We start from the raw sequence: 18232 nt of genomic DNA, 5'->3' as shown, positions 1-18232 counted from the left end.
ACTAAGTGGGGCGGTGTCTCTCCTTCTCCCACATATGAAAGCCCTGGCTCTGGGCATAGCTTTCTGTTTTTGAACCAGAACTAAATTCCTAAGTAACTACTCTTTGAACCCTACTTCACCTTGCTACTTGATACATTCTGTTGAATGGTATGTCCTGCTACCCTACTATCTATTAAAGTCTTTTCAATCTAATAAATGGAACTTGGCCTAGTTTCATAGATTTGCACTTTATTAAACTGTATTGCTTAGTTAAAATTGGCTTCCGGTTGGAGTGTTATCAAAAGTCTTAATAAATTCAATTAATTTGTCACGCTAGTGATAAGCTGGAAGAAACATACTAATATGTGAAGTAGCCAAATGTATATCTATTTTGCATATTTATTTCTTAATAATATAAATTTCTTTTTTCTAGGTAACTAAGGACTGACGATTTATTTTTGGCTAAAGTTGCATTGCCTCTAATTTTGTTCTCAGTAAAAAGCTTGAAGAAAACCGAAATAATGAAATTAGAGAAAATGTAAAATAAGTCCAAAAGATCTTGAAACGCCCTTAAAAAAAAATCTTGTCAGAAAAAATTCATTGAAGTGCCTTGTTTCAATAATTTGTGGCTAGATGTATCTTTTGGATTTATATACGCGGTGTTCTTAAGCCCTTAGACTAGGCCTCCTCTTCTGTGACCCCCGCCAGATTAAAGTAATATGTGCTCTTTGCCAATGATCTCTTCACCATCCCTAGGAACATGTGCTTCAATGACTTCAGCTATTGTCTCTTAATTTTTTTTTATTTCTTTAGGTAAGGGAAGCTTAGAACCAGGTTGGCTCAATATTAAGACGTTTTCTTAGCCTCATTGATGCCAAGTTCGACAACGATACTCAGAAGGGGATTGCCTCTGACGGTCCCGGAGCTGAACCAAGTTTTAAGACGGTACATATGAGGCTAAATTTCTGGTTCCGTTTTGTTTTTGTTCGTTGCAATAGATCTTTCGGGATAAGGACTGCCAGTCTAGCATTTCTAAGTGCATATGGCTTTTCAGTGGCTAGTTGGATATCCATAGGTACATGAAAGTTCGACAACGATACTCAGAAGGGGATTGCCTCTGACGGTCCCGGAGCTGAACCAAGTTTTAAGACGGTACATATGAGGCTAAATTTCTGGTTCCGTTTTGTTTTTGTTCGTTGCAATAGATCTTTCGGGATAAGGACTGCCAGTCTAGCATTTCTAAGTGCATATGGCTTTTCAGTGGCTAGTTGGATATCCATAGGTACATGAAAGTTGATCGCCAATTTGCATGGAAATTAACAGCGGACGTGCAAGGTAATTTTCTGGAATGTTTTAAGTAAAAAAAGGTGTTTGATCGAAAAGAAAAAGAAAGGTTACTTTCCAATAGGTTCATGACAAAAGATTTTAATTAATTTAATTAATGTGTCTTTGATGCAATTCTTTAAAATACTGAAGTTATGGCTTAATTCTGACGCGGCTGAGAAAAACCCGGCAAATTAATAACCGCGTAAAAAAAAAAGTTGCGAATCACAGTGTTATCTTAAAAACAAACTTTCCGTGTCTCTGCGGTACGGCATTAAACTTGTGACTCCAATTGCACAATAACCCTAAGTTTTTCCAGAAGCCCTAAGGTTTTTATTACCATTCGTTTTCAAACTGACTCAGAGTAACTATTATTTATGCTAAATAATGTTGTAGCAAAAGCTAGCGAAAGAGTTGTTTTCAGTTCTAACTAAAAATTCACAAATAAAAACACTAAGAAAAGAGATGGTAGGATGTTTTTAAATGTATTTTTTTTTTGAAAATAGGTATAAATTGAAGATGGTGAAACAATGGGCAATAGGCCCCGGATATATGGGCCGAAGTGTAAGTTTTATCTACCATTCCTTCTTCTTCGGGGTATTTTTCTTAAGGTTTTCAATAGTTTTATCATTACAAATACAACCTAACCTAACATTCAATAACCTAACCTAACATTCACCAGATGGACATATATCTTTTATCGTACCTGTCGTTATTATGTAATATTTAAAAAAAGTCAGCCAATGTGTCTTCAAATCTGCTAAAGAGAGTGGTCAAATAAAATTTCGACTATTCTGGACATACCTTTTGTTGTACCAACCTTGCGAATCTTTCTTCAGTAAGCCTTTGATTTGGCAGATGGTGTTAGTTCATTCTGTTCTTGTTTTGAGTTTATTCCAAGAATAATTAAACAATACAGAACCGATGTTATAGTATTACAAATATAAATAAAATAGGGTTGAGAATTAGAAATAATTATGGAATTAAGAATGTCATGTTAAAGTTAATAATATAGGAGCTAACTATGTACTATCCAATATAGGTAAATAAATATTAATACAACTTTCTAAAGAATTTACTTACAATTGTGCTCTGTGATTCTTTGCCAGATCCTGGACATTTCCCCAAAATTTTGTCATGACAACGCTTATGAACGGCACATTGGCACACTGAAAATAAAATACAAATAATAAAATTTTCAAAATTAGTCAGTGAAAAAAATATCGCAGATATATCTTTTCAATTAGAGGTCATGGGTTTTGAAGGTCAAGAGTTGTGGTCTTTTGTGTGTTTTTTTCTCTAAAGTACGTAGCTCTTTAATTTGGACACAGAAATTAAAAGGTGTCCAATAGGTTGGTCACCCAGTGGAAAAAAGAACCATACTGCCAAACATCTAGCGTGATCCGGTAGTGAGACTAATCTAATTTACCACGATAGGAAATGATAAAACTCATAAATACAAGTCTGCTAATTGCAAAAGCATGCGACACTATTGAATATAAATATGTCAATTGCTTTTTCTAATATTAAATATATTGTAATTGATGAAAAGATATGAAGAATGACTTTAAGGAATAAATCAAAATGGAAAAATGAGACGAGAAGGTATTATCAAGGTTGTGTGTAGTAACAAACCTCAATGGTAGACAGGATGTTGAAAGGCACAGGCTTAACAAGGGATAGAAGTAAAAATGATGAGCACAAAACGATAATAATTATGTTGAATGCTTACAAGAGTAAATATAAAAACGCAAATCTTTGTTCAACTGAAAGTAAGGAGCGATATCAAAACTTAAAACGGGAAGAAACGGTTACGTATAAGAGGGCGACTGCCTTCTTTTCAATATTCTTCTCTTCACGCCCAGGTGTTTTATCAAACAGTTCGTGGTGAAAAACTGTAAGTAAGCAGTGACTCAGATCAATAGCCAAGACTCTAAGAGACAAAATCTTGACAATAATAAATATATAAAAAGAATCAAATTTTGATACTTATTCAAAATATATGAAATTCATGAAGTTTAATGTTACAATCAAAAGGCATGGGCCTGATAAACGTGCCTTAGTTTTGAAAAAGGGGGGAAACACACCCAAGGAAATCAAGTAATCCAAGTGAAAATCAGAAATGGGGTTCAGCATGTCAGAGAACCATACTGTAGAGGTTTCACGCTCCCACACCCAAAAATATGAAATTTTTAATTTTTTTCCAAAAGCAAAATCACGGATGCGTGTTTATTTGACTTTTTTCCAGGGGTGATCATATCAAGCCAGTGATCGTAGAAGATCGAGAAGAAGACTCATTTGATCATAAAGCAAAAGTTCTAGTGCCCTTTTTAAGTGACTAAAATACTGACGGGCATTTTTTACCCCCCCTTTTTTTACTACAACCCCCTTTTTTACCCAAAATTGTCCGATGAAAATTTTGAGGTAGTCATTTTCTTCAGCATGGTCAAAATATATAATAACAATATCTTTTAGGATGACTCGACCCCTCACAGCCTCCGGGAGAAGGAATGCATGATATGAACTTTGCCCATTGCTTACATATAGCATTGGATATTGGGAAGCATAAAGATATTTTCAAGGAAGGATTCCTGGCGGGGTGCTTATGTGGAAAGATCTTCCTGTGCAGGAGTATTCGCAGGAGAAGACAATTTTCCATGGAAGGGGAGCTGGACTTCCTTGCATTAATTAAAAGCCTATCAGAAATTAAACAAGAAAATATGTTTTTTTTCAACTGAAAGTATTGGAGCAGCACTAAAACTTGAAAAAACAGAAATTATTATATATATATATAAGGGGGTTGCCCTTTCCTCGGTACCTCGCTATTTAGGCTAAAGGGTTTTGAGAATTTTTTAAAAAGTGTAGCAGCGGTAACGCTATTGCGCTGCCTATAATAACCATACGTCTCCAATGTTTTATTATTATTATTTGTTTTTTCAGAGGCACTTCATGCGGAAGGGGTTGTCACATAAACTTTGGAAGGGGCTCACTCAATTGGAAATCGAAAGTTCTAGTGAACTTTTAAGAGTGATCAGAGGGTAACTAGCCCCCCCCCCCTATGCCCTTTTTCCCAAATACAACCGATAAAAATTATGAGATACTCATTTTGTTAAAAATAGTTAAAAGATTGTATAACAAAAACTCCGGTGTCGACACAATCCCCAGGGAGGGTGTAGGTGTTGTAAATTGTGCCCTGGGGGCATATATTGTTTTTATGAGAGGAATGTTCGTATATACTTCAGAGAGGGCTCATTTGATTGGAAATTGAAAGTTCTAGTTCAGTTTTTAAGAGCCAAAAGAGATCGGAAGGCAACTAGCCCCCCCCCCTACGCCCCGCTTTTGAATCCAATAAAGATTTTGAGATAGCCATTTTGTTAAAAATAGTTTAAAGGTCACACAGAAAAAACTCTGGTGTCGAGACAAACTCCCAGGGCCTGGGGGCAGGCGTTGTAAGCTATAACAGTTGGGCATATATGGTTTTATCGAAAGGATGCTCGTATAAACTTCAGAGAGGGCTCATATAATTGGAACTTGAAAGTTTTAGTTCACTTTTTAACAGTCAAAAGAAATCCGAGGGTGACTAGCCCCCTAGCCCTATTTTTTTCAAAACTATCCAATACAAATGTTGAGGCAACAATTTTTTAAAATAGTTCAAACGTCAAATAACAAAAGTCTGGGGTCGACAGAACCCCCCAGGGCCCAGGGGCAAGTATTTTAAGCTATGCCCCTGCGGCGTACAAGGTTTTTAAGTACAGGATGGTTGTCTAAGCTTCGAAGGTGGCTCATTTGATAAGAAATTGAAAGTTCTAGTCCACTTTTTAAGAGTAAAAAATCCGAGCGTAACTATCCCCCCCTCTAATCCTTTTTCCCCAAATACATCCGATACAAATTTAGAGATAAATATTTTTTTTAAATAGTTCAAACATCAGATAACAAAACTCTGGGGTCGACACAACCCCGCAAAGCCCGGTGGCAAGTGTTTTAAGAAATGCCCCGGAGGCTTATAAGGTTTTTATGTTAGGGATGGTCCTATTAACTTCGAAGGTGGTTCGTTTGAATAGAAATTGAAAGTTCTAGTTCACCTTTTAAGAGCCAAAAGAGAACCGAGCGCAACTAGTCCCCCCCCCTACTTCTTTTGTCCCCAAATCCATCCGATACAAACTTAGAAATATCTGTTTTTTTTTAAATAGTTCAAACATCAGATAACAAAACTCCAGGATCGATGCAACCCCCAATAGGCCGGTTGCAAGTGTTTTAAGAAATGCCCTCGATGCGTATAAGGTTTTTATGTACGGGGTGGTTGTATAAACTTCAAAGGTGGCTCATTTGATTGGAAGTTGAAAGTTCTAATTCGCTTTTTAAGAGTCCAAAAGGAAACAAAAGTGACTAGCCCCCCTCCCTCTCAACCTTCTTTTCCCAAATACGTCCAACCGAATTTTTTAAATTGCCATTTCGTTCAAAATATACCAAAGATAATATAACAGAAATCCAGGAATAAAACCATGCCCTCCAGAATCCAGGGGCAAGGGTTTTAAAAACGTGCCCTGGGGGCATATAAGTTTTTTATGGAAGGGATGGTCGTATAGACTTTGGAGTGGGCTTATTCGATTGTAAATCAAAATTTCTAGCGCCTTTCTCAAAGATAAAAAGTGATCAGAGAACAAGTAATCCCCCAAAGGGCCTTTTTTCCAAAATGCATCCAATCGAAATTTTGAGATAGCTATTTTGTTCAAAATAGTCGAAAGACCAAATAACAAAAACTATGGGGTCGATATACCCCCCAGAGACAAATCAGAGACTCGGTACAAGAATTGTAACTTATGTAAGTTTAAGATCTTAAAAATCGAAAGTAATCAAAAAGTAATAAGCCCCCTCCCTCCTTGTGCCTTTTTTTCAAATACATCTTATCAAAATTTTGAAATAGCCATTTTGTTCAAAATAGTCCAAACTCAAATTATTATAACTTAGGGGTTGAGAAACCTTCCCTAGCCCCTGGACAAAGGGTTGTAACTAATATAAGCTGCCCATTATTAGAATATAATGCCCTGTGGAAGGGGTAGTCGTGTTAACTTTGTAGGTGGCTCATTCAATCGGAAATTGAAACTTATAGCTCTTTTTAAGAGTCAAAAATGATCAGTGGCCAACTAGCCCACTCCCCACTTTTCCGAAGGGCATCCGGTCAAAATTTCGAGATAACCATTTTGTTAAAAATAGTTCAAAGACCAAATAACTATGATTCCAGGGTTGAACACAGACCCGGGAAAATGGCTCTGAGCTACGGAGCTTTATTATTGTTACTTTGATACTTTGTTTACTTTGATACTTGGATTTAGTGATTTACGCAGTAGCTTCGGTTTACGGTGCAAGGTCTGTAAGTTGCGCAAGTTGGTTATTGTTACTTTGTTACTCTGTTTACTTTTATGCTTGGATTTAGTTATTTACGCGATAGCTTTGGTTTATGGTGCAAGGGCTTTGGTTTATGGTGCAAGGGCTGTAAGTTTTGCAAGTTGCTTATTGTTACTTTGTTTACTTTGATCCCTTGTTAAATTTGATTCTTTCTTTACCTGGATACTTTCGTTACTTTGATATTGTTACTTTGATACAAGTTTTGATAATTTCATGAAAGCTTGATGTTTAAAAGAAAAAAAATCTAAATCTTTTTTTGAAATAAGGAGTTTTCCAAAACCTTGAATCTTTTTGCAATCAAAAAATGAGAAAAAATCAATTTAAAAAACTTACAGCGGTCGTTTTTAGGGAGTAGGGGTTAGGGGTTATGTACTTCTACTTAATGACGTCTTCACTAAAAACAAGAGTATGGTTACTGCCCGTTTCTCTAACGGTAAAGTATAAGGCCTACTGCGTGTTTGGCGCTTTACTAAAAGGAATTATATTACAAATTTTTTCTTTTGTTCTTACTACAACATTGAAAATAAAATAAAATTGCAGTGAAAACGCAACCAGGATTTACCAACAGGCCTACTAGGCTTTGCGGATTTAGATAAGATAAGATATTTATTTCAAAAAGATCACTATCACAAGCCCTCAAAGGGCCGAATTCGGACTAAATTCCCTGAAGTTTTTCATTGTCCCTGAAGTTTTGGGGATTTAAGCGGCATATAACTCTTGAGCCTAGAGGCTTCAAAGCTTTAAATCCGGCCTGAGTGAAACAAAATCTTGATCTGGTGCGCTTTTAGCAATTAATATCATTATATATCCAATATTCAGTTTAGTTTATTTGTTCTAACCAAAACGGTGAATTTATTTTGAATTAAAAAAAAAATGAAAGAGGGAATTTAGAAAAACTTGAAACTTTTGCAATCAAAAACAAACAAAACTGATTTAAAAGAAATTTATTCCAAAAAGAACTTTTTAAAAGAAAAGTAAAGGCCACATTTAACTTAAGATCAGAAGACATAGAAACCTACAATAATTGAAACTCAAAACATCCAGAAATCAAACATTTCGTGGTAACGAACTGTAGTAAGGAGCGACCCGGCTCAATAGTAACCAAAACTCTAAAACATTGAATTTTGATATCAACAGCTACATCAAAAGAATTGCATTTTAATGCTGATTTTAAATATATAAGTTTCATCAAGTTTAGTCTTACCCATCAAAAGTTACGAGCCTGAGAAAATTTGCCTTATTTAGGAAAATAGGGGGAAACAACCCCTCAAAGTCATAGAATCTTAACGAAAATGACACCATCAGATTCAGCGTATCAGAGAACCCCACTGTAGAAGTTTCAAGCTCCTATCTACAAAAATGTGGAATTTTGTATTTTTTGCCAGAAGACAAATCACGGGTGCGTGTTTATTTGCTTGTTTTTTTGTTTTTTTTTCCAGGGGTCATCGTATTGACCAAGTGGTCCTAGGATGTCACAAGAGGGCTCATTCTAATGGAAATGAAAAGTTCTAGTGCCCTTTTTAAGTGACCAAAAAAACTGGAGGGCATCTAGGCCCCCTCCCACGCTCATTTTTCCCAAAGTCTACGGATCAAAATTTTGAGATAGCCATTTTGTTCAGCATAGTCAAAAACCATAATAATTAGGTCTTTAGGGATGACTTACTCCCCCACAATCCCTGGGGGAGGGGCTGCAAGTTACAAACTTTGACCAGTGTTTACATATAGTAATGGTTATTGGGAAGTGTACAGACGTTTTCAGGGGGATTTTATTTTGTTTTGGGGTGGGGCTGAGGAGAGGGGGCTATGTTGGAGGATCTTTCCTTGGAGGAATCTATCATGTGGGAAGAAAAATTCAATGACAAGGGTGCAGGATTCTCTAGCATTACATTAAGAAAACAATGAAAAATAAACATGAAAACGTTTTTTCAAATGAAAGGAAGATTTAGCATTGAAACTTAAAACGAACAGAGATTATTACGCATATGACGGGTTCTAAAAATAATTTAGCATAAAGAGCGAGGTATTTAGGAGGAGATAAATACCTTGCTCTTTATGCTACAGTATTTTTAGTAATTTTAACTATGTATTCTACGGCCTTTCTGATTCAGGGGTCATTCTTAAAGAATTGGGACAAAACTTACGATTTAGTGTAAAGAGCGAGGTATTAACGAGGGTACAAACCCCCCTCGTATACATAATAAAAATATAAGGTTATGAAAGTTTGTTACGTAAGTTAATTCTTAAGTTACGTATATTTTTTACTAATAAAAACGTTCGTTAAAAATTAAAAGTTCTAGTTGCCTTTTTAAGTAACCGAAAAATTGGAGGGCAACTAGGCCTCCTTCTCCACCCCTTATTTCTCAAAATCGTCTGATCAAAACTAAGAGAAAGCCATTTAGCCAAAAAAAAAGAATTAATATACAAATTTCATTTTAATAATTTATGTGCGGAGAGCCAAAACCAAACATGCATTAATTCAAAAACGTTCAGAAATTAAATAAAAAAAAATTAATTTTTTTTAGCTGAAAGTAAGGAGCGACATTAAAACTTAAAACGAACAGAAATTACTCCGGATATGAAATGAGTTGTTCCCTCCGCAATCCCTCGCTCTTTACGCTAAAGTTTGACTCTTTGACATAATTCTACTTTTTAAAACAATTAAAAGCTTTAGCGTAAAGAGCGAGGGATTGCGGAAGGGACAACTCATTCCATATACGGAGTAATTTCTGTTCGTTTTAGGTTTTAATGTCGCTCCTTACTTTCAGCTAAAAAAAATTGTTTTTTTTATTTAATTTTTACTATTAAAGAATAAATGAAACGGAAAACGATCAAAAATTAAATAAACAATCATGGTAAAAAACATACAACAGGCAATAATATAAATGAATATATGAATCTCAAAATGAGCAAAGCTTAAGTTGAATATGCAAATAAAGCTTAAAACGAACAAAAATATCTGCTATAGGGCATAAATGAAACCCAGAACGAACAGAAATTAAATAAAAAAATCATAGCAAATAAACAAACAATAATTACTAATATGAATGAATAAATAAATCTTAAAACGAGTGGAACTTAAATTTAATATGCATATCCAGCTTGAAACGAACAAAAATCACTACAAAGAAGAGTTTGGGTTTTTTCTCCTTCTTCCACTGGACAAGTCTAAAGCCTACTACCTCATTGGTGCTTCACTGAAAACGAATTATATTACAAATATTTTCTTTTCCAGTTATTGCAGCATTGAAATTGAAAATAAAATTACTGAGAAATAAAATCTTGAACAGATGATCTTTCAACAATTAATAGCAATATATATCAGACATTCAGTTTGATTTCATTTGAACGTTTCAAGACTGTTCAAGACACATTTATTTTTCAGTAAAGCGCCAATGACGTAGAAGGAATTAGACTTTAACATTGAAAGAAGGAGGCAGAACCCAAACTCTTGTTGTAGAAATTTTTATTCGTATCAAGCTGGATTCGCATACTCAGTTTAAGTTTCACTCGTTTTCTGATTTGTTTACTCATTTATATTAATAACTATTGTCTGTTTGTTTGCTATAATTGTTTATTTAATTTGGGTTCATTTTGGGTTTCATGTATAAGTCAATAGAAAATACTTTGTTCGTTTTAAGCTTGATTTGCATATTCAACTTAAGCCTTACTCATTTTGAGATTTACTTATTCATTTACATTATTACCTATTGTATGTTTTTCTATAATTGTTTAATTAATTTCTGTTTGTTTTTGGTTTCATTTATTCTTTAATAGTAATTTGTGATTGTTTTGAGTTTGAGTTATCGCAGGCTTCTATACCTTCTAATCTTAAGTTTCATATGACCTTTACTTTTCTTTAGAAAACAGCTTTTTTCGAAAAGTTTTTTAAATTAATTATTCAAATGAAACGGTCGTTGTATACCAGGAGTCATTCTTAAATAATTGGAACAAACTTTAGTGGAAAGATCGAGATACTGAGGAGGGGTAATCCCCCCATATACATAATTATTTATCTTCGTTTTAATTTTTAATGTCGTTCCTTACTTTCAGTTGAAAAAACTTATTTTTTTATTTAATTACTATTAAAAAAGCTTCTGATTCGAAGTAAAAGGCCTTTTGTGTTTCTAGAGTCGTCCTTAAGGATCTTTAGCGTAAAGGGTGGGGTATTAAGTTGGGGGCAGCCCCTCTCATTCGGAATCGTTTCTGTTCGTTTTAGTTCTTGGTTTGTGAGATTTAACCCCTTTGTGCTTAATCAGGATTGAATGAAATTGTGCTGTTTGTGAATTGGGTTAGGTGCAGACACTTTACAGCTTTTTGTATTAATATATTAATCTTTCACGAAAATGTATAACAGAAGATATCTCTAAGTTCCACTCTCCTAAAATTTAGGTCAGAGAAATAAAGTAATTGAGTAGAGTAGAGAGCAGCAGGTGTTATAACTCCACGCGTTGAGAAAATGATGGAAGGAGAAATTGAAAGGTAAAAAAAATGAGCCAGATCGAAAATTTAATGTAATTCCTAATAGCAAAGCTAGCAAAATTAAAATTATAAAATTATATAAAATTATATATTATAACAAAATTATATATAATTATATATTATAAATTAGGTAGCAAAGCTAGCTAATGCCTTGGAGGTGAAGCCAATAAATCTGAATCCAATGTCAGAAAGCAAATGCAAATGACATTGAATATAGAAGTATTGAATTAGTCGACATGAGAAAACAGAAAACTAAAACAAAACTATCAACATCTTTGAAATATCTGGAATTCTGTCAGAAATGGATGGAGTATAAAGATACACAGATAGCTTCTATGATATCAAACTGACACAATATAACCTTTTTGCTAGTTTTGCGAAAAAACTACAACTGGTGACCTGTCTTACGTTTTTCCCATTAAGGGCAAGTAAAAAAAAGTGTGTGTTGACTGCAACCATTCCAATGAGTTTGCTTTATCAGGAAAAGCAAAAGAAAGGGAGATAATATGTCAAGAATTGACTGCTTTACAGTTGGCTATATTAGCTAAAACAGAATAAAAATCCAATAAGAAGAAATGTTTTAGACGACGAAACCTAATTGCTGAAAAAGCTTATCTCTGATCCATCAATAGTTAGGCTTCTCAGACACAGAAGAATAAAAAACTAAAGGACGAATACTAACACCAATTGCAGGATTATTATTTTTTTTTTGCAAATGCAGGGACCATTTTAATGGTTTTCTAGGAGTTAAAGTCCTAAAATGAAAACTATGGTTGCTGCCACTCTTAAAGAAAGCATAAGGAAAGGGAAACTGTCACTTAGGAGTTTTTAACTCAATCTCCACCATGAAGGATAGTACTTTTTAGAAGCTATATATATATATATATATATATATATATATATATATATATATATATATATATATATATATATATATATAGTACCGAGAAAGTGGCGGCTTCGCCACCGTCCCCTGGTAGTTGCCATGTGGCAGGCTTCTGTACATGGATTCTCACTGTTGCTCATATTCTAAACGGAGACAATAAGGAGCCGGTTCCGAGGAAAAACAAATAAAGCTGTTTTCTCGTATGGCTTCTTTATATGGATTAAATAATAAAAATACTTTTTTTAAATGTAAGTAAGGAGCTACTTTAAAACTTAAAACGAACAGGAATTATTCCGTGTATGAAAAGGGTTGTCCTTTCCTCGACGCCCCGCTAAAGTTGGACTCTTTCTCACAACTCTAATTTTTAAAACAATAAAAAACTTTAGCGCTTCCCTTGTCAAAATAGAGAATCATCATTTGTAATAATTGCAAGTTTTTGTTTTTTTTTAGCCTTCCTACTGGCATTATATACCTGTTTACGTTCAAATCTTTAAGCTTAATCACGTAGCGAGTGGATTTTCTCTAAAAAAAAACAACACAAATTTTGAAATTTTCAGGTATTTTTCGAGTTTGAATTAAAACATTAATATTATCGCTCAGGCACTTTAAATATTTTTTGCGGTTTACATAATAACTCTAGCGACTCTCAACTGAACTTAAATTTTTTTTAACCTTTTTTTCATATCTTAAAAAGACATTGCTTACACTTAAAAGAAAAAAAAAATCTGTAATGAAGTTTTTCTAACAACGATTTATACCAAGCTTCAAACTTTTGGTTTGAAGTTTTGAAGTTTTTAAGTTTTTAAGTCTTTATTAAGTTTTTTAAATTGTTGTAACCCTTGTTAAAATATATACAACTAGTTTTGACATTACCAGTATTTTTGCAGTTTTGTCCAACTTCTGAGTTTTCTAGATCGTTTTTAGGCCAGGATAAAATAGGATGTGTGTGTGTGTGTGTGTGTGTGTTTGTGTGTCTGCCTGTGTGTGTGTTTTGTGTGTGTGTGTTTGTTTTGCATGAAATGTCGCATGCCCAATTCCTAATTTTTAATTCCTTTGTTTTCAGTCGTGGTAGTACTTTTCAGTAACCTTTGTTAGCATCAGCTGTCTTGTTCAACTGCCAAAATTGCTGGGAATGTTCTTTTAGCAGGGTAGTATGCAGAATTTTTTAGGGGGTATATTTTTGTATGGGTAGAGGTGGATTACAAAAACAAAAACGAAACGTAGCCCAAATTTATTCACATGTATTTTGCTGCTTTTGTCCGAAACTGAGAATAATTTTTAGGTAAGAGGGGGTTCAAATCAGGGAAGCTCTTAGATACAGCCCTGTCAAAAGGAGAGGGAAAATACTCTCAAGACTAACACAAAAATAGAAAAATTCGCTCTTGACGCCAGTCGGTGAAAATACATCGGGCGAAGTAAGATCTGGCAACTGAAATAAAATTTGCCTTCTGTTAGGATGAGCTTTATTTTCTGAATGTAGCTTAGGAAATTTAATTTTTTGATTATTATTTATTTATTTTTCGTGCTGAATTCTAGCTCATTTCAAGAAATTAATTCGAAGCATGTTTGTGAAAGTGTATAACAAAGTTCTTGAGACTAGCACACTAAAGAGGAATTAATTTTTGGCACAACCACACTCGTGGTTCCTTTCCATCAAATTCCTTGCATTCAAAATGCCAACATTTTTATATAATATTTGAAATGTTGGCGTCTCACTTGAAATACATCGAAATTAAATAAGAATTAAAAGTGGCAAAGAAAAACAATAAAAACTAGAATAAAGGTAGTAAAAGTGTAGGGTTCTTAGCGTCATTCCAGTTATATCACCTGGGTCAAAACTGATTTTGAAAAACTTTAAAGGTTCAGAATAGAATTTAATTACTTTAAGATATTGAATAAAAAACATGTTCTTTCAACTCAAAGTAAGGAGCAACAAACGAACTTAAAACGTACAGAAATTCTTACATACATGAGTGGGGTTGCCTCCTCGTCACTACCTCACTCTCCACGCTAAAGGTTTTAGGTGCTTTTAAAAAAGCTTGGTATTGTTTTAATTAAACTAACCTTGTGTTTCAAGAGTCGTTCTAGAAGAACTAGGGCAAAAAGTATATATATATATAGTATATATATATATATATATATATATATATATATATATATATATATATATATATATATAATATATATATATATATATATATATATATATATATATATATATATATATATACATATATATATATATATATATATATATATATATATATATATATATATACATATATATATATATATACATATATATATATATATATATATATATATATATATATATATATATATATATATATATATATATATATATATATATATATATATATATATATATATATATATATATATATATATATATATATATACTAGCTGTTGGGGTGGCGCTTCGCGCCACCCCAACACCAAGTTGGCGGGGCGCTTCACGCCCCCCAGGCCCCCCCCGCGCGCGTAAGTCGTTACGCGCCATTGTAGTTGTGTCCCTGTGTCCCACCTGTGAATATATATATATATATATATATATATATATATATATATATATATATATATATATATATATATATATATATATATATATATATATATATATATATATATATATATATATATACTAGCTGTTGGGGTGGCGCTTCGCGCCACCCCAACACCTAGTTGGTGGGGGCGCTTCGCGCCCCCCCAAGCCCCCCCGCGCGCGTAAGTCGTTACGCGCCATAATAGTTACGCGCCATTGTAGTTGTGTCCCTATGTCCCACCTGTGAATATAGATAGATATATATATATATGGTTTTAACTACGTAAAACTTGCGAATATACAACATTCTTTGCTGTCCCATTGTCTTTGCATATAAATAGATTGTCAGGTTTACCGACTCTTGAACATGCAACATATAATGGTCCATGGGAAAACAATCTGTATTCAGATCTATACCTCATGATTCTAATGATTGCCCTTGAGCTTTGTTGATGGTGATTGCTAATCGACCATTCCCTGTCCCGGTCGTCATTTACATCCCCCTGTTTCCTCCGGTGTCCCCGTTGTAGTTGTGTCCCTGTGTCCCGGTCGTCATTTATATTCCCTGTGTCCCGGTCGTCATTTGTATCCCGGTGTCCCGGTCTGTATATACATTCGTTTTTTAGTTTTGTTTTTCTCCTTTATTTTTTTCCTTTTTTTTCTTTTTTAGCTTATTTAGATTTTTAGATTTTTTAGTTTTTTTATTAGTTTTTAGTTTTTTTTTCTTTTTAGTTTTTTTGTCCCGGTCGTCATTTATATCCCCCTGTTTCCCCCGGTGTCCCCGTTGTAGTTGTGTCCCTGTGTCCCGGTCGTCATTTATATTCCCTGTGTCCCGGTCGTCATTTGTATCCCGGTGTACCGGTCTGTATATACATTCGTTTTTTAGTTTTGTTTTTCTCCTTTATTTTTTTCCTTTTTTTTCTTTTTTAGTTTATTTAGATTTTTAGATTTTTTAGTTTTTTTATTAGTTTTTAGTTTTTTTTTCTTTTTAGTTTTTTTGTATTTTTTACCTTCTTTTTAGTTTTGTTTATTTTTTTTTTACTTATGTCCTGGTCGTCATTTATACTCCCTATGTCCCGGTGCTTTGTTGATTGCTAATCGAACATTCCTTTTGTCCTGGTCGCTTTCTCTTTGAGTGTCGTCATTTATTTTTTTCTTTTTTAGTTCTTTTAGTTTTTACCTTTTTTAGTTTTTTTTAGTTTTTTAGATGAAATTTTTTTTTAGTTTTTTCCTTTTTTTCTTTTTAGTTTTTATTGGTTTTTACCTTTATGTTAGCTTATTTTTCAGTTTTTTCCTTTTTTTTTATTTTTTTTTTATTTTTTATTTTTTTTAGTTTTTTACCTTTTTTTAGTTTTTTTAGCTTTTTTACTTTTTTTATTAGTTTTTAGTTTTTTTGTAGTTTTTGCCTTTTTTAGTTTTTTCAGTTTTTTTTTTTAGTTTTTTATTGGTTTTTACCTTTATTTTAGCTTATTTTTCAGTTTTTTCCTTTTTTTTAGTTTTTTTTAGTTTTTAGTTTTTTTAGTTTTTTACCTTTTTTAGTTTTTTTAGTTTTTTAGCTTTTTTATTTTTTTATTAGTTTTTAGTTTTTTTTGTAGTTTTTGCCTTTTTTTTAGTTTTTTTAGTTTTTTAGCTTTTTTATTAGTTTTTAGTTTTTTTTGTAGTTTTTGCCTTTTTTTAGTTTGACAACTTATTTTTATATATATAGATAGTTTTTTTTTTTTTACTTATGTCCTGGTCGTCATTTATACTCCCTGTGTCCCGGTGCTTTGTTGATTGCTAATCGAACATTCCTTTTGTCCTGGTCGCTTTCTCTTTGAGTGTCGTCATTTATTAGTTTTTTCCTTTTTTTCTTTTTAGTTTTTTATTGGTTTTTACCTTTATTTTAGCTTATTTTTCAGTTTTTTCCTTTTTTTTAGTTTTTTTTTATTTTTTATTTTTTTTTAGTTTTTTACCTTTTTTTAGTTTTTTTAGTTTTTTTAGTTTTTTAGCTTTTTTACTTTTTTTATTAGTTTTTAGTTTTTTTTTGTAGTTTTTGCCTTTTTTTAGTTTTTTCAGTTTTTTTTTTTAGTTTTTTATTGGTTTTTACCTTTATAGTTTTTTTAGTTTTTTAGCTTTTTTATTTTTTTTATTAGTTTTTAGTTTTTTTTGTAGTTTTTGCCTTTTTTTAGTTTTTTCAGTTTTGACGTCACCTGATCCAGTTTTTTCAGGTGACGTCACCTGACCCATCCACACATCCACAGACAGACAACTTATTTTTATATATATAGAAGATATACATATATATCTATATATATAAAAATAAGTTGTCTGTCTGTGTTTCTGTCTGTCAGGTGACGTCATGTTTCTGTGTCGACTGACGTCATGAAGTTAGTTGTCGTCATTTTTGCTATGACGGTGACGTCATTAAAGATATTTAAGACATATATGTTCACTTAGAAATCTATTAATGTTTAGGTTTAAAATGACTGATGAACTTACAATGGCAAAAGCCGATGAAGATGCTCAAAGAGTTTATGCCAAAAAACTTGCTGCTGATAGAGAAAGTCAGAAAAGAAAGCGTGCCGAGGAATCAAAAGAACAGCAAGGAAACAGGCTTGAGGCTAAAGAACGCAAATCCGCGCAGTTAGATGAAGATCCACCTGGACAGCGAGAGTCAAAACATATCAAAACTGAAAATGATAGCGATGATGATTGGGTTTGGGATTTTGACTTGGATAAGGTCATCAATGCCTACCAGATTTTAGTTAAAAAAACAAAGGTTCGGCGATATGTATTTCATAGTGAAGCTGAAAAATAAAGAAGAAAAAGAAAACTGAAAAAAGAAAAAATGTAAAAAACTAAAAAATACTAAAAAGAAAAAACACTCAAAGAGAAATTACAGACCGGGACACAAATGACGACAGGGACAGAGGGAATATAAATAACGACCGGGACACTCAAAGAGAAATTACAGACTGGGATACCGGGACACAAATGACGACCGGGACACAGGGAATATAAATGACGACCAGGACACAGATATTTAAGAATATCGTTCAAAGACAAATTTTTAATTGTAAGAAGACCGTTGAAAGAGAAATTTCTAATTGTAAAATGACTGAAGAACCTACAATGGCAACGGTACCACCATCGAAGTAGATAACCAGTGGGTTGTTTCATATTCCCCATTATTATCAAAAACATTTAATGCACACATAAACGTTGAATACTGTAACTCTGTAAAGGCAATCAAATACATATGTAAATACGTCAACAAAGGCAGTGACATGGCAGTTTTTGGCTTGCAGCCCGAAATCAAAGATTTCGACGAAATCGTAGAATATCAGGCTGGAAGATACATAAGCAGTAATGAAGCTGTTTGGCGAATTCTTTCATTTCCGATACATGAACGTAGACCAGCTGTTGTTCACTTAGCGGTACATTTACAGAATGGTCAACTTGTTTATTTCTCGGAAACCAACGTGCAACAAAGAGCCCTGAATCCACCGGATACAAAATTAACAGCTTTTTTTTCGCTTTGCAAAAATGATTCTTTTGCAAAAAAACTGGTGTATACTGAAGTGCCTTCGTATTACACGTTGAATACTAAAAATAAA

General features: G+C 33.2%; 1 protein-coding gene and 1 long non-coding RNA gene across 3 annotated transcripts in view; one reads left to right on the top strand and one right to left on the bottom strand.

Annotated features, from left to right (window-relative positions):
• Positions 1-1655, top strand: part of LOC136032718 (uncharacterized) — a 60895-nt gene extending 59240 nt beyond the window's left edge. Inside the window, exon 4 of the long non-coding RNA XR_010618767.1 lies at positions 793-1655. This is a non-coding gene — a long non-coding RNA (uncharacterized LOC136032718). The remainder of the gene's footprint in view (positions 1-792) is intronic.
• Positions 1-18232, bottom strand: part of LOC136032715 (putative protein kinase C delta type homolog) — a 215811-nt gene that overhangs the window by 125697 nt on the left and 71882 nt on the right. For both annotated transcript variants that reach the window (XM_065713026.1, XM_065713025.1), the window contains exon 5: positions 2386-2471. In XM_065713026.1, coding sequence (XP_065569098.1) covers positions 2386-2441 — 56 coding nt within the window. In that variant the 5' untranslated portion in view covers positions 2442-2471. The remainder of the gene's footprint in view (positions 1-2385; positions 2472-18232) is intronic.

This window comes from Artemia franciscana, chromosome 11 (assembly GCF_032884065.1).
Source record: "Artemia franciscana chromosome 11, ASM3288406v1, whole genome shotgun sequence".
Lineage (NCBI taxonomy): Eukaryota > Metazoa > Arthropoda > Branchiopoda > Anostraca > Artemiidae > Artemia > Artemia franciscana.
The sequence above is the reverse complement of the archived record's forward strand: the minus strand, read 5'-3'. Positions and strand labels throughout refer to the sequence as shown.